Raw genomic sequence first — 23117 nt, 5'->3', positions numbered from 1 at the left:
AAAGAGCGCATGAGAGCTGTTCCTCGTGGGCTGTGCAAACAGAAGTGGGTGCCCAGAATTGGGGTGCCTGGCGACGCAGCGCTGCAGGTGGCTTCCCGGGGCTGGACAGACACCCAGCCGTGCTCCCTTTGCAGGGGCTGCATTGCAGGGGCTGCATCACAGGAGCGGCTGGCACAGCTCCAAGGTGGCACGAGGCAGTCCCCAGCCAGGGGTGCCCTTTGGATCCCCGCTGACAGCAGGGCTGGACTTTGTTCTGGCCCCAGGGCTCCCATCAGTGCATCACGAAGGGTGTCCCAGAGCTCCCCAGGCTGCTCCCCGCCTCTGGCCATTCCCATCCTGCAGCAGCTCCCCTGTCATCCCCGTGGGGCTCCTGGGCTGAGTCCCTCCACCAACCCGCATCTGCATCTTGTCCCCCACCCCCCATTGCAACATTCTGCCTGAGGTGCCATGGGATGGATTTGATCAGGGCAGGACTGCCACGTACCACCATGCAACGTGTCTCCTTTGCCCCTGTGAAGCCATGGGGCCCTTGCAAAATCCTCAGGCCCCACGGGTACAGGAACACACAAAGCACCACTACCAGAATCATGCTGAGTGCAGCAGGCAGCAAAGTGCAGTAAACAGGGGGGAAAACTGTCCCCGGTGTCTCCTTATCCCTTCCCAGACCCATTTTGCCCACGTGCAGTGCCAGCAATGTGCTGAGCCTGGAGGTGCCCTGGGGCTGCCCCCCACAGGGAGCGGCGCTGACACCACCAGCAGCGCTGTCTGGTTTTGGGTGCACTCACACACGCTCAGCTCTGGGCTGTGCCTGACCTGTGATACCGGGACGTACGGGCAGCAGGCAGGAGGCGGAGCCATCACTATCAGTGTGACCCCGTGCCCCTCCCCTGTCCCCATCCCCTGTGACCCCAGGGCCAGCGCGCGGGTGCCATCCTCAGCGACTGCTTCACAGCTGCGAGTATCCCCTGGGCATCTGCTTGGCAGAAGGTTTAACATCTTACCCACTCCCTGGTATTGCACAACACCAGGCAGGGAGAAAATCCTCCTAATTCCAGGAAATCTCCAAATCCCGGTCATTCTGCTTCTCCTGCTTCAGATGCACAGCAGGGCTGGGCTGTGCCTATTTGTGGCCCTTCTGCACAGACTCAGCACAAAGCAAAACTGAGGAGCAGCTCCTCGCACTGTGCCTGAGAGCAGGAGCTCCACCAGGAGCCGAGGAGCTCTCAGGATGGCAGCAGTGGCAGTAGCAGCGCTCAGGGGCTGAGGATGGGGTTAATTCCATGCTGGCCCCATCCTGTGGCACTTCTCAGTGTGACCTTTGCTCTGTGGTGGCCTGAGCAATGCTGGTGGCTGTCACTGCGCTGACATGGCACCAAGGCTTTGTTTTTGCTAGAAGAGGACATTTAAGCTTGCCAAACTCATTGCCTTGCATGGGATGCTGTCACCAGACGCTGCATCCCAAAGCCCCGTCGTCCTGCAGGCACAGCCCGGCCCCCTGAGCAGCGCTGAGGTGCAGCAGTAGAGTGCTCTTCCCATCACCTGCTGCTGCCTCTGTCTCACAGCCAGGCCTTCAGGGCACTCTGTGTCCAGAAGGGTTTTAAACAAAGGCCACGCTCCTCACCAACGAGGGGTTTCACGATTTGGGATTTTAAGAAAATAAACTTCTGACTTTCATGACAACACGAGGACTTGGAATTGCATTCACTGGTTTAGGATAAAGACATCGCATGCTGAAATGTCGCATACATCAGAGCGCTCATTTCCATCCCAGTGCTTCCAGGGTACCCTGATAACACGAGCTGCTGCCTTGCTTCTCTGCTGATGACTTCTAAAGCATAGAAATTGGGGTAATTTGAGTCAGAAGAGACTTCTGTAGCCTGCACGGGCTCGTAAAGATTGGGATCATCCCTGTGCCCCGACTTTTTGCCATCTGCCATCCACAAACCAGGGCCCGCATGGCACAGAGTCAGCAGTGAGGGGACTGGGGGGGCTGAGAGCAGCAGTCGTGCTTCACTGTGGTCCGTTTGACGGAGGGTTGTAGTGGGGCTGCACTGGGGCACAGGGCGCCCTTGGAGCTGATCCCCAGCCATCAGCAATGGGTGCCTGACACAGGGAGGTGATGGTGGCACAGAGGGATGATGGTGGCACTGGGAGGTGACAGTGACTCCACTGCCCCGAACCCTTGCAGGGCAGCACGAAGCTGGCATAGGGGTGTGCGAAGGAGTAGGGACAGGGGGGCAGGGGGGCAGGGGGGCAGGGAAGGTCGGGGGCGGCAGGTGGGAGGCCGAAGTGAAGGAGGCTGACGGCAGGGGGCAGGGCGGAGGCAGGAGGCGGGGCGGCAGGAGGTGGGGCGGCCGCGTACAAGGCCGCGCGGGCGGCGGCTCCGCGCCCCATTCATCGCGCGCAGCATGGCTGGGGGCGGCGGTGCGGAGCGCGTCCGCGTTGGGGCCGCGGCTGCGGGGCTGCTGCCGCCTTCCTGTCGCCAGCCCCGCCGCAGGGTGAGCTGCCGTCTCCCTCCCTTTTCCCCCTGGGCTTCCTGGGCCCCACTCCGAGCCGTCCTCGGTTCTCCTCTCTTTCCCCGACCCTGACGCCGCGGGCCGTTGCAGGAGAGCCGGGAGCGGCTGTCGGTGTGCAGCAAGCTGTGCTACGCCGTCGGCGGGGCCCCCTACCAGACCACGGGCTGCGCGTTGGGCTTCTTCCTCCAGATCTACCTCCTGGACGTGGCGCAGGTACCGGGACGGGGCGGAGGCGGCGGCTCTCGGTCGGGCTCCGTGTGGGGCGGCGGGATCCGGGTCCTGCGGGGGGAGTCGCTGCCGGGCTCCGCATTGGGAGCGCGCGGATCCACGCGTCCCTGCTGCTGAACGGCGAGTCTCGCTGGGGGGACGGCTGCGGGCTCTTGGGAGCTCAGCGAGACGGTCTCGCGGTTCTGTGCCCTCACAGCCCATCTGTGCCTTGAAGGTCCCTTAGAAACAGGAGGGGGGCCGGCTTCTTACGCCGGCTGGCAGTGATAGGAGGAGAGTGTGTAGCTTTACACTGAAAGAAAGGAGATTAGGTTAGATATTAAGAAAAAGTTCTTTACTCTGGGGGCAATGAGATGCTGGTACTGCTGCCCAGGCAGGTTGTGGGTGCCCTGTCCCTGAAGGCATTCAAGGCTAAGTTGGATGGGGCTCTGGGCAGCCTGAGCTGGTGGGGGGCAACCTGCCTCTGGTGGGGGTTGGAACTGGGTGGACTCCAACCTCAGCCATTCTGTGGTTCTGACTCCTGCAGCTTGACCCATTCTATGCTTCTATCATCCTGTTTGTGGGGCGAGCGTGGGATGCCGTCACAGACCCCATGGTGGGCTTCTTCATCAGCAAGACGCCGTGGACGCGCTTTGGCCGCCTGATGCCATGGTGAGTGCTGTCGGTGTCCCTTCCCTATGTGCTGGCTGCCATCAGCTGTGGGTGACCCTTGGATGAGGTTGGCAGGGCAGGATGTGCCCGCAGCCTATTTCATCCAGCGGAGGTGGCAAGTGCCCCAAAAGCCCAGGGTGCTGGCAGAAGCGTTGCTCTGTCTGTGACCCCGTTGTACTTAAGCTGTCCCTGGGTGCACCCTGGTGCCACGACACCTGGACGGGCTCCAGCCCTGCAGGAGTGCCCTGTGCCACACGTGGGTGCTGAGTGCAGGCTCCTGTGGCAGTCCCCCGTCTGTGGCCAGTGGCAGGGACATGCTGTCTGCAGAGTGGGTGGCATTACAGCTGGGGGGGGAGGGGGAGGGTGTGCGCAGTGATGTGGGAAGGTGGGATACCAGCTGATGGTCACAAGGATGTGGTGTGAACAGGAAGAGCAGCTGCCACAGCTCCAGGAGTGGGTGCTGCCCTTGGGAGCGAAGTGCAGAGCAAGGGGAAGTTGGAGGTGTGTGTGTTTGCAGAACCCCAAAGGCTCTGGGCGTGGGCTCAGAGGTGATGTCCATCAACACCTGTCCCTGTGCAGGACAGCGAGCGCCGCGATCTTCAGGAGCAGGATGAGAGCTGTAGGGTGCTAATATCTGAGTGTGGTGTATCTCTCACCAAAATAACCTGCAGGGTGCTGAAACACAGTGGAGCAAAGGGGGCAGGCTCAGGGGGCTGTGGCTGCAGAGACACGCTGCTTTTCCCTGCAATTACACCCTCTGTTTCCATGGGGGTTTCCGTGAATAGCTGTGGGCAGAGGCAGCTGCCTGGTTAAGCTGGGTTCCATGCATGGCCTGAAATAGCCTCCCTGTAGGCAGCGTGGCGGGTCTGGGGTCTGGAGATTAGCATGGGGCTGGGCAGGATAGCTGTGCTCAGCTGCAGCTCTGCTCTGTAATCTCAGGGCAGGGGTGGGGATGGAGCTGCTGCATTCCTCCGAACGGCTCTTGCATTGTTAAAATTAGCCATCGCTTTTGTGGCATGGTGGGCCCCTCGGCCTGCAGGTGTTATTTCTGTCTTCAGGGGAAACCGGCAGCCCCCAGCTACTGCAGCTCTGCTGCTGCATTGGTTTCCCCGGGCACGGTGACGGCCCTGGGCTGCCGCCTGACCCCCAACCCTCGGTACGCTGCGGTGGGATCCCGGGGGTGAATTTCTGCCAGGCTCTGAAGTGCTTGACGTGGGGCTCTGACTCAAAGCACGAGGCAGCTCCTGCTTCCTTTCAGCTCTTTCTTTGGAAGCCCTTCCTGGCACGCTTCCTCCCAGCAGCTCGTCCGCATGCTGCGCTGCTTTCATGCAGCATTTCCCCTCTTTCCGATGACCAAACTTTCCCCTGACGTGCTGCTGATTGCAGCGTCCCGGCTCCGACCTTCCTCCTCCGGGCAGCGGCCGTTTGCAAACGGTTAAACCGCCGGACTGGGAAGCGAGCACAAAGGAACACGCCATCACTCCCAGCCAATGAGCGCAGCTGCGCGTCACCGGCACCGCGCCCGCGGGTCACTTCCAGTCATTCCCCCCGTGGCCGCGGGGCTCGGCGCCCCATCGCGGAGCCGGAGGCACCCTGGGGGTCCCGCGGGGGTGACGCTCGCCCCGCGTGCACCTGGGTGCCGCAGCAATGCGGCCGCTTCCCGCCGTGCGTGGGGCTGCAGTGAGCGATTCCGACCTCCTCGGCTCACATCTGCGTGGCAGTGAGGGCGCCGGAGAGGAGTGGCTGTGAGCTGGGCGCCCCCTTCCTCCCCCCGCCGGGGTGACGTCTGTGCGGAAAAATGTGCGTGTGCTGCGTCCCATGCAATGTGTCTGCATGCTTCATCCATGGAGATACGGTTTCTCAATGCTCTCCTCAACTTAAATTTAACTTTGTGTCCTGTATGTCAGCTTGGATGGAAAGATTTCCCTGTCCCCTCATTGCAGACAGCTCTGACCTTGTGTGGCTCTGCCCGGCTCTGCTGGTTTGGTTCCTGAGTGCAGCCCCCATTCAGTGTCTTGCGGAGCATAGGGTGTTTGCAAGTCTGCAAGTAAAGACAGAATGAAGTCAAGACACAGTGGGTGGCTTTTCACCGCTGTTTGCCTGTTGGCCAGTTCTGACAGCCAAGTGCCAAGCTCTGGTACTTGAGCAATGCCCCCTCCCTGATCCTGTTGTGCTTTGCACCCCATGTCCTGCTGCACACTGCAGAGCTGCAGGAAGGAGCAGTTGCTGCTGGCTGGGACTCGCCCTGTTCCTGCCAGCTGAGCAGGGCTGACCCTGGGATGAGGGCCTGGTGCTGGCAAGGGCAAGAGGTGCGGGCAGGGAACTGCGCTCCTGGCTGCTCTGCAGCCCTTGCCAGGAGGTGCAGAGTGACGGCATCCTGCTGAGCAAGGATCATCCTGCCTGCAGGAAGGGTCGGGGCGGGGAGCTGATGGCAGGAGCAGATCAGTCCCTTCCATCGCAGCAGGGATGCCTGCTCATGCAGAAGCAGCTTTTTTGCGAAAGTCTGAGTCAACCCGTTCCCCTCCCTGCTGTGAGAGCTGAGGTGCTGCCTGCAGCCCTGTGGCACGCAGTCCAGCAGGGTGGGCCACTTGGGGCAGCGGGGGGTCCCCGGAATCATGGCCCTGTTCCCTGCTGTCCATACAGCAGTGGGGAGAGCTGGGCCGGTGGAATTAAATTCTGCCTCCAAGACTGACGCTGTGTCCTCCCAAAGGATCATCTTCTCTACCCCATTTGCTGTCATCTCCTACTTCCTCATCTGGTTCGTCCCAGACATCTCCAGAGGCCAAGTGATGTGGTATCTCATCTTCTACTGCATCTTCCAGACCCTTGTGACGGTGAGTCGGGCTCTACCTGCTGGGCCAGCAGGGCAGGACAGAGCAGGGCGACGGGACCTCTGTCCAGGTCCCGCCAACATTCGCAGCCCTGAGCCCATTCTCTGGTGCCGCTGCAGTGCTTCCACGTGCCCTACTCGGCGCTGACGATGTTCATCAGCAGGGAACAGAGCGAGAGGGACTCAGCCACTGCCTACCGTAAGTGCTTCTTCCCCTTGCCGCACGGTGCTCAGCTTCTTCGCTGCTGCTCCCGCTGGGGTGTGATCCTCGTGCAGGTGCAGGGAGAGGATTGTTGGGTTGCATCTCCCATCTCTAGGAGTGTTGTTCAGGGCCTGAGCTGCAGCTGGTCCAGGTCTTTCTGTTCCTCTTTCCTATCTCCTCTGGCACGCGTTCCTGTTAAGTCTGAGAGCTGTTCCTCAGTCCTCCCTCCCTCTCTGCTATAAGGCAGACAGCACTGTGCCCAAGTGCAGGCATACCTCGCCTCCCGTCTTGGTTTTCCAGCAGATGTTCCCTGCATAGCACAGGGCTTTTTTCTCTGGTTTGGGTGGAGCTGTAGGAGAGCCATGCTGGCTCATCTCTGCTGCTGACAAGGGGAGCAGAGAGCCCCAAGCTCAGCCCCGGTGCGTCTCCCCAGGTATGACAGTTGAGGTGCTGGGCACTGTGCTGGGCACCGCCATCCAGGGCCAGATTGTGGGCAAGGCAGTTGCCCCCTGCATTGAGAACCCCCCCTTCCTGAGTGAGAACAACTTCTCAGCGGCCATAAGGAATGTGAACATGACCCACTACAGCGGCTCGCTGGCAGACACGGTAAACTGAGGGCGCTTGCTGGTTTCTGCTGCTCCCCTGGGCAGCACTGGCTGCCGGGATGAGGCCTTCCCTTATTGCTTCCCCTCTCGCACAGAGAAATGCCTACATGGTCGCAGCAGGGGTCATCGGGGGGCTCTACATCCTCTGTGCTGTCATCCTATCGGTGGGCGTGCGGGAGAAGAGAGGTGAGACGGAGAGGGGCTGTGATGTGTGGGGCTCTTGGAGGAGCTGTGGTCTCATCTGAGGGTCCTGCCCCATAGAGAGGGGCTGAGGAGCTGGGATGGCTCTGCAGAATGGCAGTGCTGTGGGAGGAGGGCACAGCATCTCTGGCTCATCTCACTGCGCTGCCAGAGATAATGTTCCTCTCACTTGGCTTTGGCTGGCTGAGTTTGTGGTGCCAGTTTGGGCATCCCAGTGCAAGGTGATATCCAAAGTCCAGGGCTCTGGTCCTGCCCTTCTGTTCTGTACCCAGCTCGGCTTATCCTGGGCAAGGCAGTGACCCTCTGAGACTCTGCTGGGGGCTCCTTTCCCCCATTGCCCTTATTCCCCCAGGTCCTGTGTGCTGTTCTGCATCAGGTTTGGGTACTTTCCCCAGGGTGCTGTCTGTGGCTCTGACAGTGGGCTCATTCTGCTCCCCAGAGTCCTCTGAGCTGCAGTCGGATGAGCCTGTCTCCTTCTTCCGAGGACTGAAGCTGGTGATGAACCACGGTGCCTACATCAAACTCATCACCGGCTTCCTCTTCACTTCACTGGCCTTCATGGTGAGGAGGGCTGGGTTGGAAGATGAGCAGGGGCAAACTGGAGCCTGGTGGGCCAGGATCAGTGATCTGGAGCAGAGCGGGGATGTAGATGGAGATGGACACTGGTGTCTGTTCAGAGTGCCCAGGGTGTCCTCCCCTGACCACTGTCTGCTCCCTTTGCAGTTGCTGGAGGGCAATTTCGCCCTCTTCTGCACCTACACCTTGGGCTTCCGCAACGAGTTCCAGAACATCCTCCTGGCCATCATGGTGCGTATGTCCTACTGGACCCCCCCAAGGGATGGGATGCACACAATAGCATCCCATGTCTGAGCTGGGGAGCAAGGGAGGTCAAGGGCTGTGGGGACAGTGACCAAAAGTCCCTTGGGAGCAGAGGAGAGAGAAGGAGTCACAAAAGCGGGGTGGGTTGGCAGGAACAGCAAAGCCTTTGTTCCCACATGAAGGCTGCCAGAGATGGAAGAACAGGAGCCGTGGGGGCCTTTTGTCCAAATCTGGCCACTAATCTCCCTTCCCCCCCCTTGAGTAAAGGAGCTCGGTGTTCACTGCCTGGGACAGAACACAACATCTCCTTGGGAGTCCTATGGGATGGGGAGGTCTGAAGTGCCAAGCCCTGCAGAGTCTGGCTCCTGGCTGCAGCGGGGGTGGATCTGGCTCCTTCCCATGTCCACGGCAGGCGGGTCCTTGGCTGGTTGAGGGGAATGGTACTGGGGCGCTCTGCAGTGTCCTTATGTGCCTACTTCAGTCTTGGGAGTGGGTGGCTTGTGAAAGCCTGGGGTGTTGGGTGAGGGGCTGAGGTTGATGGGCATACCCTGGACAGGCAGTGACCACAAGCCTCCCTTCTCATAGCTGTCAGCCACCCTGACCATCCCCTTCTGGCAGTGGTTCCTCACCCGCTTTGGAAAGAAGACTGCTGTCTACGTGGGCATCTCGGTGAGTGGATGCACAGAGCTGCCTGCTGGGGCCATCACTGGGGAGGATGGGGCTGAGGGCAGCAGCTGAGGGCTCTGGGAGACCAACCCAACTTCTTTTCCCCCCTGCAGTCCGCTGTCCCCTTCCTCATCATGGTGGTTGTCCTGGACAGTAACCTCGTCATCACCTACATCGTGGCGGTGGCAGCAGGGATCAGCGTGGCAGCTGCCTTCCTCCTGCCCTGGTGAGCAAAGGCCCCGTGCTGAGAGCAGGGCTGGGCTCTGCGGGGCACTCTGTGACCCCTGGGGGTCCTGGTGGGAGATGCTCACCTGTCTCCACACAGGTCCATGCTGCCAGACGTCATAGATGACTTCAAGCTGCAGCACCCCGAATCCCGCGGCCACGAAGCCATCTTCTTCTCCTTCTATGTCTTCTTTACCAAGTTCACCTCTGGGGTATCGCTGGGCATCTCCACGCTCAGCCTGGAGTGAGTGTGGTGGGGATGGCAGCGGGGTGCAGCCCGGCTGCCGTTTTCCCATCTGACGTGTGCTCGTCCACAGCTTTGCAGGGTACCAAACGCGGGGCTGCTCCCAGCCCAGCGAGGTGAACGTCACCCTGAAGCTGCTGGTGTCGGCTGTGCCTGTGGGGCTGATCCTGCTGGGCCTGCTCCTCTTCAAGCTGTACCCCATCGACGAGGAGAAGCGCAGGGAGAACAAGAAGGCCCTGCAGGACCTGAGGTGGGCGTGGGCCCGTGCCGAGAGGCGGCCGCATCGCGTGCCAGGGCTGCAGGGCCGGGTCGGGCCTGGGCTCGTTGGGCACCACTGGGGCGCGTCTGGGAGCTGTGGGCGGCAGTGAGGAGCGGCGGTTCTGCCAATCCCGGCTGCCGGGGAGGTGGCGTGAAGCGTTGGAGATTGGCACAGAACCGGCCCTGGTTGCTAAAGAGCCGGGCTGGGTCTGCGCGCGGTGGCTGCGGGGTTCCCTGTTGGCTGCAGCGGCCCTGTGGGATGGAGGCGGGCCGTGCTTCACACCTTCTTCCCCCGCAGGGAGGAGAGCAACAGCAGCTCGGAGTCGGACTCCACAGAGCTGGCCAACATCGTGTGACCCGCAGCTTGCCCGCCTGCAGCACGGTGGGGCCGGGGGCCGCGGGCTGCCCGTAGTGTACATTACACAGATGGACCCGCGGAGCTGGAGCTGCCGTTCCCCGGCCCGGCAGAGCGCAGCCCCCTTCCGCGGCGGGGCCGGGCCGTGGTAGTGTACATTACACTGTGACCGTGCCAAGGGCAGCTCACCGCTGCGCTCTGTACATACGACACTAAGTCAGGAAGCTGTTCTGTTTGTTTGGTTGGGTTTTTTATATAGATGATTAACTTAATGGTGTAAATATTAAACTTTGCTATTTGTATATAATGAACTGGGAGTGAATTTGAGGACCTGCTAATATTGATTCACATGAAAGTGGGGGGACTTGCAGAGCTGTGTCGAGGAGCTGAGTGGCACCCGCAGCCGTACCTCACAGCCCTGCTCCTTGCACAGTGCCTGCGCTACAGCAGACCAACAAAGGCACCATTATTTTCTCCCTTTCAAGAGGAGGGGGAGGGAGGTGGAGGGAGGAATGACACTGAGGTGCTGCTGAGGGAGAGTGCGAGCACTGTGCTGGAAACAGGAACAGCAGCTGCCAAGCAGGGGGAAATGGAACGTGATGGTGGGTGATACTCAACACTTCTTCCCCAGGCAGAGCTCTCAGCAAGTGCTGATCTGTGCAGATATTTATACTGTGTGCTCATATTCACCTCTTCTGTGAGAGCTGTGCAGCTCTGTGCTGTCCCTAGAGCACTGTGCTGTGGCTGCCATTTGAAGCATGTTTGTCAAACAAGAACTGAGCTGGGTCAAAGCCGAAGTCCCTTACAGAGGGCTCACTTTTGTTCCACTTCCAGCTATAAAGGATGGGAATGAGAATGGAGCATTAAGAAATAGGAACGAGAACACGGGCTGGGGGGGTTCCATGTGCACCCAGTGCTGCTCCGGCCCAGTGGAAGTGCAGCGACCTCAGCAGGGGAAAACAAGCTGAGCTGCCCATTGCTGCTGCCTTTTCTTAGATTTCGGACATAAAACAGTGGCATTTCACTCCCCACCTCCTCTTCTCTGCCTCTGTGGGGTTCATAAGGAGGTTCCGTTCAGGCTCTGCATGCAGCTGAAGGGGCTAAAAGCACTGTCAGCTTGAGCCCGTGCCCAGACATTCCTTGCTGAGTGCATCTCTTCTATTCGGGACTTTTAAGAAAGGAGATGGGGGGAAATGAGCGCAGGAACTGACAGCACCGCCCGGGCTGAGCTCCAGCACCGCAGTGAAGGCCACGTCGTGCAGCGGTGATGACGGCGTGCGGAAACGCTCCGACACGGGAGATGATCGCGGAGCGGCTGCGCTGCGCTGTGAGGGAGGTCACGCTCCCCTCTGCAAACAGCCTCTCACACAAAGGCTGCCGCCGCGTTTCGGTGGGCTGCTGTTAATGATTTACGGACGGCCCCGCGCTGCCGACACCGTCTCGTGGCGGAGCGGAGCTCCCATTCGCTCTGCCCCAGAACGAGACTCCGGCAGGGCGCGGGGCGGCGGCACGGACCGGCACCAGGGGGCAGCACGGCCGCCGCCCTCCGAGCAGCGCCCGCCGCAACAGCGGCCCACGAGACCCCGCCCAGAGCGGGAACCCCGCCCCCAAAGAAGCCCCTCCCTATTGGGGCTCCGCCCCTCCTGTCTTCCCCCTCCACCTCTCATCCAATCGCAGGTCGCCGACGCCCAAGGCTCCTCCCCTCTCCGCGCGCCGCGCCTGGCCGTGCGCACTTCCGGTGCGCGGGGCGGGGGCCGGAAGCGGCGGGTGCGGGGGGTGCTGGGCGGCGGCGGCAGCGGGGCAGCGGGAGGTGAGTGCGGCGGATCCGCAGTGTCGCCACAGCCGGGGTCGCGGGGTGCTGCGGGCCGGGCGCTCTGCGGGGCGTGGCAGGAGCGTCGGGGCAGCGCTCTCTCGGCCGCAGCGGCGCTGTATCGCCGGTGGGGGCGGGCGGCCGCGGCGGGGATCCGCGCGGCTCCCCGGCCGCCCCCTGCGGCGGGACTCGGCCGTTCCGCGCTGCCCGCTCCGGCTGCTGCCCTCGGCCCCGGGGCGCTGCTCGCGGGGGGCGCAGGGCGGGGCTCGGCGCGGGCGCCGCTCCTCAGCACTGCGGGACGGCCGCACCGCCGCTCCCCTCCTTTCCCCTCTCCTCCTCAGCGCTCCCTGCCCGGCGCGGAGCCTTCCCCGCGTCCCCGGGGAGTTCGGGACACCGCGGCTGCCCCCGTCCCGTGACGCGTCCCGTCTGTAACGAGTTCGGGAGAATTTGTTATTTGGCAGAGCTCAGATCGGCTCAGGTGAATTCTTCGAGGCGATTTTGGTTTCCTCGACGCGGCAGATCGCAGCCGCCAGCGGTGGGCACCCGGTCTTCGGCGCTGCCAACAGGTGCTGCTGTGTGGCCGCGGGGAGCTCCGTGCTCCTCGGCTACCGGCGGGCTGCGCCCCGCGGCGCTGCAAAGAGGGCCTTCCTTTCTGAGCTGAACCGTTTTAGGAAAAAAAATTATTTGGTCTTTTGGAAGATATAAACGCTGGAAGTCATCTGGCAGCTGATCCCCTGAGATATTCCAGTGTCAGCCCAGAATAAGCTGTGGTATGTTCCTAATTTAGTTCTCCCATCTTTACATCTCTGCCTGCAGAGCAGGAAGTAGCTGATGCAAACGTGTTGCTGACAGCGTTCCGTTGTGCTGCACCGAGGCGTGGGCTGGGCTCTGTTCTGGAGCTGCAGTTTGCGGCTCCATCAGACTGGGGCTGTGGCAGTTTGGTGTCTGCTGTTCCTCTGAGCGCCTGCTGGATGCCGGGGATGCGCTGACCGCGGGATGGTCTCTAAACAGGAAACTCCTCTTCAGGGTTTGTGGTGTAGGATTGGCTGTGTTGTTTTTACAAGAAAAAAACTCGTCCCTTTATTGCTCCAATTGCTTTATAAAGTGGTCTTGTTGATGAGAGCTTGCATGCTGTGCAGTGTGCTCAAACCTGTGTTCCCAAGTCTGCGAGGAAGTAAAGATTAGCTAATAAATTAACCAAACATGCTGTGCAGATTAATAGGCATTCTGCACCAGGGCGAAATGCACAAGCGTTTGCTGAGAGTCCGTAGCTTCCGCTCCATTGGTAATCAAAGTTCAATTGAATTTAAACAAGACGTGGATTTAAGGCCTGCATTGCAGCCCCAGCAGGAAGGGCTTCAGCTGAACACCGCTGCCGTCGCTGCACTCTGGCCCTGCATGGCACAGCTCTGGGGCCTTTCCCTTTTCTGGGCATGGTACAGCGCAGAGCAGAAATGACTCAGATGTGATCGGTTCTCAGTTTCCTCTTTGAGGAAGGCTGGTGGCATCCCGCTGTGCGTTCTGAGAGCTGTGAAGTCAGTTTGTCGCTTACTGACAAGTTCCTCTTCATTCCCAACGGCCAATAGTTAAATTGCTGTTCAGGTGCTGCCCAGGCAGGTCTGTTTGTGATCTTTTTTTCCCCTCTGTAAACGTTGCCTTCTCTGAATTGCCATGTTCTGGCTACTGATATCAGTTAGGCTCTTGTCTGTGGAGCTGAACCTTTTTATTTTATCCAGGCTGGGTTTGTAGATCAAAAGAGCATCTACAGAGCACAGTGGGGGTGAGGCAGGATGGCTGTGTGAGGAGTGATGGTGTAGCTGCCTGCTCTGGCACTTGTGCTGCCTGCACGTAGCTCGCACCTCTCAGACCCTTTACCAAATGACTTCTCTTCCAAGTTGCTTTAATGCTGCCCACTAAAGAAATGGAAGTGATTTTACCATCTGCCAGGCAGTTTCAGGTCTGCAGAGCTGGCACTGAGTGCTATGGGCTCATGGCTTCCCATCAGGGAGTCCCAGCCGAGGTGCAGGACGGATGTGCCTAATGGCAGGAACCAGGACTTCGAGGAACACTCCTTCTAAGGGGCCTTAAGCCCAACAGAGTATCTCGAATTTACACTCTACGCCCTGTGCAACAGTGCGTTTTATTGCTGGGACAGGAACTGCTCTCCATCTGGACTTACTGGTCGTAATCCCGATTTGAATTGCAGTTTGAGACTGGGTAATGGGGCTGATCAGATTAGAGCCTGGTGTGGAATGTGGTGGGGATCAAGGGTGCAGAATTGCAGCTTTGCGCACCCAGCACTCCGTGAACCTGTTGTCCTTCCTGATGCCCCTGTGTTGCGTGCCTGTGTCCTGCTGTGCTGAAGGCATGGGAGAGCTTCCTTAGTGGTGACTTCTTGGGGAAAAAAAGCTCCTCTTTAAGCTTGCATGAGTGGGGACAGGCCTTGCTGCTGTCTGCACTCCCACTTGTAGATGTGAACCTGGTTCTGGATGCATCCTGCTGCAGCAGGGTGCTGGTGGTCCTGCGGTCAGGATTTCTGCATCATAACGAGTTAAAAAAAGAAGTATTCGTTACTGCCAGCTGTGGGTGACCGCCCACAAGTGTCAGCCTGTCTAAACTTGATGCATCTGGAAGCCCTCCAGAGGCTGCTGACCAGTTTGATGCAGGGCGGCCACCCCGGCTCGCTGCTGTGTGGGCAGAACGCTGCTGCCTCCTCTCGGAGCTCACTGCTGCCGCGGGCAGGCGGCTGAGGGGTGAGAATGGCCACAGTTGATCTCCGACCGAAGCTTGTGAGCAGAAGCAAAGCAGTGTTAGAACTGCAGGTTTGGGCTCCGAGGATCTGGTCTCAGCTGGCGAGGGCAGTTGGATAGCGCTGCCTTCCTGTTGGGCTGGGGAGAGCCTTCCTCAGGCAGGGCTGAGCAGAAGGAAGCCTGTTCTGGCCACAGCGGTGATTCACATTGTAAAATATTTTGACGGAGTGGTGATAAGATAAAAACACGGTTGCTGAATTGCTGTTCCCTCCCTGCGTTCCCTGGGCATTAGTGTGCTCTGAGGGTGACTTGCTATGCTCCTCCATGCAGAGTCTTTACAAAGCAGAAATCAATGGAAAGCTCGTATTACGCTTCAGACTCCTCCAGATGAGAAGCCTCAGGTGATTTATGTGCCTAAGTCACTTTCCTGTGCAGTGCTTGCAGAGTAGATGCTGTAGTTCAGATGCCAAAGCCTTTGGTGGGAGCACAAACAGGGGCATATTGTTGTGGAAGCAGTTCTGCCATCTCAGCAGTTGCAGCTGCTCGCCTCGGTGCTGCCAGGGCAGCTCGTGCCACACTGTGCTGACGCTGTGCAGCAGCGATGCAGGAGCTGTAAGTGCTTTGTGGAGGCGTTCAGGGCTCCAGGAGGTCCCTGTGGACGCATTTGTAGAATTGAAACCCTAAGGAGCTACAGACTCCTTCTGGTAAGCAGTCATACTTGATTTGATTTGCTGTGAATGGGACTTTGGCCAATAATCAGTTGCACTAAGATTCTGCACAGATATTTGCTTTATTGGGTGGTGTCAGTGCAAGGCTGGAAGGTGTAAGCTTTAATATCCTTATAAGGTTAGCAGGCTTGTGCAGTGGAACAGGAACAATATAGCCATTAAGGAGTGACTGTGGCAATATAAAGCAGCCACGTGCATGTCCATTGCATAATCCGAAATCCCTGCTGATGTGAGAGTCTGTCTGTCACTGGGACGCAGCGCTAGGTAGAAATTCTTCTGGAGCTGGGAGGGTTTGTCTCACAGGATCGCAGGCTGCTGCTAAGCCTTTCCGACGCTCAGTGTAGGATTCTGTACCGTCAGAGGACGTGAATCACTGCGGTCTGTCTGTGCAGGCTGAGGACATCGCAGCAATGGAGCGGCTGGTGGAACGGCTGGAGAGGGCCGTGGAGCGCCTGGAGACCGTGTGCCAAGGGCCTGGCATGTGTGGAGATGGCTCTTCCCCGGGTGAGTCTCGTGGCTTCCGGAGCACCTGCTGAGCACCAGCGCCGGGCCTCGGTGGGATGTGCTGCAGAGCAGGCGGTGCCCTGGGTGCGAGCAGGGGCTGCTGCAGGAGCTGGGGTGTGAGAGGAAGCGAGTTTCGTGGAGCTTACTGCGCAAGTGCACAGAGCCTGTGGTTGCCATCCGGCCCCGACGGCAGCTTCCTGTGGCTGCAGCACTTCCCCTGCCTGTGCCCAGCTGCACGTTTGGCTGCAGCCACCGCCTTCGCAACTCCGAGAAGTTCGGCTGCAGGGGGTGGGAGAGCAGCGGTTGTGGGAGCTCCGTGTGCCATGTGCTGATATCTGTGCTGTTCTCTGCAGGAGTGGCTCAGTACGTGCAGGCTTTCGATGCCATTCTGTCTGGCCCAGTAGCTGAATACATCACCATCAGCAAAGAAGTTGGCGGGGATGTGCAGAAGCATGTAAGGAATCCTTTTCTTCTCCCTCCGTTACTTAGCACTGTGTTGTCAGATGTTAGTCACCCTGAGGATGCGAGACAGTTGCCCAGATAACCTCTGGTGGATTGTCACCCACACATGAGATGAATACAATACTGTCTGAACTCTCTGGGTGCTGAGAACCTGGCTCTCCTCACAGGCCTTGGTCTGGGCTCGTAGGATGCCTGTGCCTTGCCCACCCAGAGAGCTGCACGGTTCTCATCAGCTTTCCCTGAAGATAGTTGTCTTCAAGGATGTGTTATCAAATTGAATAACAGATTATGCGTGCCTTCAAATCAGAAGAAGGGCAGAGGGTTGATCTGGCCTAGGCTACGACATGATTTTTGTGTGTGGAGAACATTATGGCAGCTCTGTGTACCACTAGATCACTCACACCTTATCTCCTTATGCTTCCCAGTGTTTAGGACACCATATCTGCCTTGTAAACTAGAAAGAAGGGACGGCGTGAGCTCAAATGACTGGCAGTGTTATGCTGGAGAAAATGGAAGCTCTCTCATGTTTCTCTTTATTCTCAGGCTGAGATGGTTCATGCAGGTTTGATGACCGAGAGGTCTCTTCTGGTGACAGCATCTCAACATCAACAGCCATCAGAGGTAAGTCTGGCAAATCACACCTTGCGTGCCCTTACCTGAGAGCACGGGATGCCTGCAGTTGTAGGGAAAGCTGGGATGTTCCAGTTCCTCCAAAGAGGAACCAGAGGAAGACCGGAGACTCCTGGATCAATAAGGCAGGAGTTGCTGAAGGTGTGAACTGTTGTGGGTGCTCACTGGTACTGGGCAGAATTCTGAAGGCTGATTTGTGGAGCTACAGAACGGGCGTTTTGCAGAGATGCAAAGAGATCCGTAGCTGTCAGAGCAGCACTGGATATCATCTCTCTGCTTCTGCCCCTCTCAGGTTTCACCTGAGCATCAACACTGTGACAATCACTGTTCCCCAAGATGCAAACCAGACAAGAGCTGTAGTGGGATCTCAGTAGTGTGCTTTTCATTATGTGATGCTTCAGGCATGAAGCTCCTGAAGTAGAACAGACATTTGTCTCTCTTGGATGTTTTCTGAATAAAAGCTTGGCTTTTAGGATTGATTTCTCCTTAGCAAGTAATTTAACACTTTTCTCTAGACTGCTCGCTCTCAGGAGGATACATGACTGAGAATTTGATTCTGAGTGCATTGGCTTTTCCTTTTTGGGAACTGTTTTTCCCGAGCAACGAGATCCCACCTTGCTTTTCTTTGCAGTTGTTATCTGGCTCAGTCATAGCATCTTCTGTTACGTTGTGATAGCTGTGGTACTTTTCCAGTCACTGTAAAATATAACGGAAAATGTGTAATTGGCTGCTCTACTCTGACCTCAGAGATCTTGTAAACACTTGCATTCAGAGCTCCAGGTGACCAGCATACAGAAACTGTCCTTATCATTCAAGTGTTGAAGGCTGGGATTGACTTGAGAAGTAACTTGAATTCTGAAGTTGATAGGATGAGTTGAGAATCTTATGTGACTGCTATCGTAATGCAGGCTGTAAATCTCAAACTGCAAAAGCCTGCACAGCACCTTTCTTTAAGGGTTTTTGAAGGAGAAGAAACATCTGACAAACTGTCTTAGAACAAAAGAGCACTGGAAAGGCAATGCTATTTCTGTCCTTGTTACTAACAGCTTTGTCAGTGTTTCTTGGGTTGCACATGAGTCACAGTTCTTGGCGTACTCCCATAGTACCAATCCAGTGGGGAGCAATGACTTCAGCCCTGGAGAAGCTGGGCTGTGGGACCACACTCAGCTCGTGGGAGGGCCAGACCTGGGCAGGGCTGCGGCCACAGCTTAGGCCCGCTGGTCTTCCTCTGGATGAGAGTCATCTCAGCAGAGCCACTCACAAGGGCATGCAACTCTTCCAGAACAGCACTGATGTTCTCAATCGTTACTGTCCCTCTTGCCTTGCAGAATGTGTTTTCAACGCTTCTGAAACCGATTTCAGAGCAAATCCAGATGGTGCAGAATTTAAGGGAGAAGAACCGAGGCAGCAAACAGTTCAATCACTTATCAGCAGTCAGTGAGAGCATCCCAGCCCTGGGCTGGGTGGCCATGGTAAGAAATGCAGGGAAGTTGGCTGGTGGGAAGAGTCTGGCTGCTTGGTGAGCCAGCTGCCTCAGCTGCTTCATACCAAGATGTTCATTCTTCTTTAGTCTCCAAAGCCTGGTCCTTATGTAAAGGAAATGACTGATGCTGCCATGTTTTACACCAACCGTATCCTTAAGGAGTACAAGGATGTGTAAGTTCATCTCTTCTCTTAAAAGCATCTCTGAAAACAGCTAGCAGGGTGTGCAGGGCCGGTGCCGGTAGCTAACAGAGCTACCCTGATCTTTAATTCGTTCTTTTTTAAAGGTGGGCTGTATTTATAAAACCTCACCTAGCTGTTCATTCCTAATCCTCACAGCTGGGAGTCCTTGCATTCAGATTGCAGCCCTGTCCTGCTATTCTTGTCTCAGCATCATCTGGTGGCTGGACTGTTTCTCAGGGAACAAGTCTTGTCTCGGATATGGTCTTGTCAGAGTCATCAGACCCCTCAGTTTAAATGGGTTACAGTGCAGAGCAGGCCTGCAGCCTTTGGCCTGCAAGTGCAAGATGAATAGTGAGGCTAGAACTCAGTGCTGGAGATGTGAGACCGCAGTGCTGGTCCAGCTGAGGCAGATATGTAATGATCTGTCTATAGTCCTTGAGCTGTGATGGCAAATGCACCTGCTGCCTCCGCATGACCTCCTTGTGTCCTCAGAGATAAGAAGCAAGTGGACTGGGTAAAGGCCTACCTGCGTATCTGGAGCGAGCTGCAGGCCTACATCAAGGAGTACCACACCACGGGGCTGACCTGGAGCAAAACGGTAACTGCTGAGCAGGCCTGCGGGCGCCTCTTGAGAGAGCGCTGCTGGAGTACGGCAGTCCTGCAGCAGGTTGAGTTGGTGCGATGCCTTTCCTCCTGCCGCCTCTTGCAGGGTCCTGTGGCAACAGAAGGGGCCAAAGCACCATCCGTGCCCCCCGCTGCAGCGGCTCCGCCTCCCCCCGGCCCTCCTCCGCCCCCTGCTTCCTCCCCCCCCAGCTCTGGTGCAGACGACTCTGCGACCCGATCTGCGCTCTTCGCCCAGATCAATCGGGGAGAGGGCATCACGTCGGGTAAGTGGCGCAGCAGGCGAGCTGGGGGAGGGGGCAGCCTCGGGCCAGAATGCCGTGCTGAGCGGCTACAGGACTGGCTTTTTGCTGCCATCCCTGACTGTACCTGCTTTTAGAAAGCAGGCTCCCCAGAACAAAAGAGCATCTGGTCTGAGAGAGAGGCTGGCAGCCAAGAGCAGCCCTGAGGCAATTCACAAGGACAAAGGAGGTCCGTCTGAGCTGGTGTTCTCAGCCTCATCTGCCAGGTGTAGGCAGAGATTAATGGCTGGCTGGGGTGGAGATGGGGAGTTCTTTAGTTGCATGTCCTCCTCGAGTACAAAAGATGTGATCTCGTACTTGTTCAGATCTGCACAAAACTTACCCTTCATACGTTACCTGGTTAACATTCAGGACAGATGTGGAACAAAGGTAAGGTGCTGGGCTCAAGGCTTTTTCCAGCTACAGAGCAGAACAGTGAGGGCCTCCTGGTTCTGCAGTACTTCCTCATTAGCATCGCTTGCATCTGTGTTTCTGGCTTCCTCTTTCACTTGCTTACCATTTGTGCTTGGGCTTCAGCCCAACCTCAGGAGCTACTTTCGTTCTGAAAAAATGTTATCGTATTGACCACTGCTGTCCGGTGTTTGTGAAACTGCATTACTGGAGGAAAGCTGGAGCTCAGGCCGGATTTCTTTTGCAGGCTTAAGACATGTTTCAGATGATATGAAGACCCACAAGAATCCAGCACTGAAGAACCAAGGAGGTCCTATAAGAAGTGGACCCAAGCCTTTCACTTCTTCCAAACCAGCTTGTAGTGTTAATCCCTCCCAAAAAACCTCTCCAAAGCAACCTGCATTGCTAGAATTAGAAGGCAAAAAGTGGAGAGTGGTGAGTGCCTGGCATCACTGTGAGGGTTGGTGGGATGGGAGCTTTGCAGCAGGGGAGGAGAGTCTCCTTTCTTGTAAGAGGCATTAGCCTGATACATGCAGTTTGCTTTTAAGGGAGCTCCACTGTTGTGCTGTGCTGATGAGTTGGTCTGCATTCTAAAAATAAGGTGCATTTTCCCTGCCTTTCCAGGAAAACCAGGAAAACGCCACTAACCTGGTAATCAGTGACACAGAACTGAAGCAGGTAGCATATGTTTTCAAGTGCACAAATAGTACACTCCAGATCAAAGGCAAGATCAATTCCATCACCCTTGGTAAGTAGAGCAACCCTGAAAACTGTATTTTTGCATGGTGTTTTGTTTGCAGGTTAGATCTCTAAAACCCTTCTGTGAGCTACCCTGTCTTATCTTTGCAGATAACTGCAAGAAGCTAGGTCTGGTGTTTGATGATGTGGTGGGCATCGTAGAGATAATTAACAGCAGGGACATCAAAGTTCAGGTGAGTGTCGATGCCCTGCTCTCTGCCTGCAGTGCGACTGCTGCGCAGGGTGCCGGTAGCAGCTGCCTCTGGGAGAAGCTGGATTTCTGGAATAACAACAGGCATCTGCGAAAAGACTGGGAAAAAAAGCACCCATCCTACTGCTGTGCAGCTGAGGCTGCCCCATCTTCAGGAAAGGGCTGAACTGTGCCTCACTGAGCTGCTTCAGGGACTGAGATAAAGGCCTATGTGAGGTGGGCAACAGGGCCAGCAAGCCGAAGGAGGAGGTCAGCAGTAGAATCTACCCTGATGCCACTTTCGATGTTGGATCCGGGGCGAGCAGCTTGCCCAGTCTTCCATTTGGTTTTGTTGTAAAGAGATCAGAACAAGAAATAACCTTAAATTTTTGCCAGTGGTGGAAGTCCTTGAGTTCAGTGTGTCTGTGGGGGGCAGTGGGGGCAAACCTTTCCCTTGAGGGCAAGGGCCAGGAGCAGGGCTGCCCAGCTCACGATCCTCAGCGGCTCCTTTGCTCGCTCCGTAGGTAATGGGTAAAGTGCCAACGATCTCCATCAACAAAACAGACGGCTGCCACGTGTATCTGAGCAAGAACTCCCTAGACTGCGAAATCGTCAGTGCCAAGTCCTCAGAGATGAACGTCCTCATTCCCGCCGAGGGCGGTGACTTTGTAAGTGCCGCTTTGGGCCTCGGCTGAGGGGCGCCGCGCGGTTCTTGCTCTGAGGCCCACGGGAACGGCCCACAATGGGCCACAGTTGGGATGAGCCTGGAGGGACGGTTCTGGAGTTGCCATTCTAATGCTAGGCTTGGAGGTTGTGAATGACAATTAGATGCTAAAATCAGCAAATGGGGCTGTTTGTCTTTACAGTGACTGTGTTGTGAGATCTGCTTCTTCCTCAGGATCGTGGGGGGGACAGAACGGGAGGTGTTTGTTGGTACAAGAGGGGACGTAACACATATATTAAAGTTCCTAAAACAACAGGAGCAGTTACCAGACTTGGTCATAAACAGACTCGTGACAACAGATTTCTGTTCTTACTCTCCAGACTGAATTCCCTGTCCCAGAACAGTTCAAGACAGTGTGGAACGGTCAGAAGCTGGTTACCACTGTGACAGAAATTGCTGGCTAAGCAGAATGGCTCCAAGGCTCGTGCCCTCCCTGGCTCTGCTGTGGGACAAATCTGCTTTCAGATGATTCTCTTAGATTTCTCGTACCTTTCTGCTCTCAAACTGCTTTTCTACCCGAGAGACACGGCTACCTGCCATCACTGAAATACCTCTGGCTGGGATTTGGTATGTGTGACGGGCCAGGTGTTGTCCACATCTATTAGCAGGAAGGTTTATTTCCCCCCTCCCTTGTCTGATCTAACTGCACCAATTAATCATGTCAGATTTTGGGTGAATTCAAAGCCAGTACTGGCAGCTGGCTTTCAGAGTGTTGTTCGTTTTCTTTTTTTTTTTGTATTGCCTTCAGGCAAATTGATCCTGTGAGAGGAGTGTTGTTCCCTTTTTAACAAATGATGTCTGTTGGGGTCCAGAAGTACACGGTTGCTATTGCAAATATCTGAAGAAGGTCCTGGAAGCTGCCCATTCCAGCTCTTTATACTAACCAGTGGCATTACAGGACTTGGGAATGGCTTTGTTGGACCAAAGGCTGAGGACCTGGACCATAGCATTCCACCCCGATTTCCCTTTCATCATTCCTATTAGCTCAGTGTGTTTCTGATTGTGCCATGACAGGAGGCTTTCTATTAATCAGTGCCACAGGAAGACTGCGGAGAACTAACTGCGTTTTTCCCCTCCAGCAGTCTTGCTGGTAATTTGGAGCTGAGCATCTCTTCCCATGAGCCCTCCACCTTCTCAAGGGAGGCTTTGTTCCAGGGCTTCCTGCTCTGAGCAGCTGAACTCAGGTTCAGTCTTCCAGACAGCTCTGAACCTGTTCCTCCTGCAGAGGAAAGGTCTCCTTCATTCCAGGGTCAGTAGTGCAGTATTGTAAATTGCCCAAGTGGGATCAAATCAGTTCATTGCTCTCTTCCTCATCTGCAATCAGTCACCAGAGGTGAATCTTCTCAGACTCCCCTTTCCCCCGTTGCTTGGCTTTTTATTTTGATGGAAGCTTGTAGCCTCTGTTCTGTAGCACTGGAACAGAGAGCTGCAGCTAAGACATAGTACTGTATTGACCCATAAAGGGAGCTGCACATGCTTTGACCTTCATTTTTCCAATGCCTCGGGTGGCATAAGCATATCTTAAATGCATTTCCTCTGTAAAGTGTCAATGTTTCTTTCTCTAGGACAAGACTTACAAAAATATGCAATTTTTTATTTTAAGACTGTCCTGTGACTTGTACTCGTCTTCTCCTGAGGCTTGTGGAAAAAAACCTTTCTTATGTACGTAAGATTATACAGAAGATAGAATAAAGTTAATGCCAACTTGCTCATCGCAGCGCCTGGTTTCTGCTCCGAGGAGCTCAGCAGGAAAGATGCCCCCTGCTGCCCGACCCCTTCTGGGTTGCACAGAGGATGACGCTCCAC

The 23117-nt window shown here is 56.5% G+C and overlaps 2 protein-coding genes across 4 annotated transcripts; both read left to right on the top strand.

The window, feature by feature from the left end:
* Positions 1–2364: 2364 nt before the first annotated feature.
* MFSD2A (MFSD2 lysolipid transporter A, lysophospholipid) lies at positions 2365–10104 on the top strand. Its single transcript, XM_052698824.1, has 14 exons — positions 2365–2498; positions 2607–2729; positions 3268–3392; positions 6103–6226; positions 6343–6421; positions 6858–7030; positions 7125–7215; positions 7670–7791; positions 7954–8037; positions 8635–8718; positions 8829–8941; positions 9041–9184; positions 9258–9434; positions 9741–10104. Exons 1-14 carry the CDS (start codon positions 2409–2411, stop codon positions 9796–9798), a joined length of 1587 nt encoding a protein of 528 aa, XP_052554784.1. The 5' UTR covers positions 2365–2408; the 3' UTR covers positions 9799–10104.
* Positions 10105–11514: 1410 nt separating this feature from the next.
* CAP1 (cyclase associated actin cytoskeleton regulatory protein 1) lies at positions 11515–23023 on the top strand. 3 transcript variants are annotated; one of them, XM_052698826.1, is made up of 13 exons: positions 11515–11607; positions 15478–15589; positions 15943–16043; positions 16595–16672; positions 18010–18153; positions 18252–18337; positions 18839–18944; positions 19056–19233; positions 19907–20094; positions 20284–20407; positions 20509–20591; positions 21112–21255; positions 21632–23023. In XM_052698826.1, exons 2-13 carry the CDS (start codon positions 15496–15498, stop codon positions 21713–21715), a joined length of 1410 nt encoding a protein of 469 aa, XP_052554786.1. In that variant the 5' UTR covers positions 11515–11607; positions 15478–15495; the 3' UTR covers positions 21716–23023. The 3 variants fall into 3 exon arrangements, with proteins under 3 accessions (XP_052554786.1, XP_052554787.1, XP_052554785.1); XM_052698827.1 differs by lacking the exon at positions 11515–11607 and adding an exon at positions 12354–12377; XM_052698825.1 differs by lacking the exon at positions 11515–11607 and adding an exon at positions 14424–14758.
* Positions 23024–23117: the final 94 nt, after the last annotated feature.

This window comes from Tympanuchus pallidicinctus, unplaced genomic scaffold (assembly GCF_026119805.1).
Source record: "Tympanuchus pallidicinctus isolate F22 unplaced genomic scaffold, pur_lepc_1.0 scaffold33, whole genome shotgun sequence".
NCBI classification, from domain to species: domain Eukaryota; kingdom Metazoa; phylum Chordata; class Aves; order Galliformes; family Phasianidae; genus Tympanuchus; species Tympanuchus pallidicinctus.
Note: the sequence above shows the minus strand (reverse complement) of the source record. Positions and strands in the feature narration are given on the sequence as shown.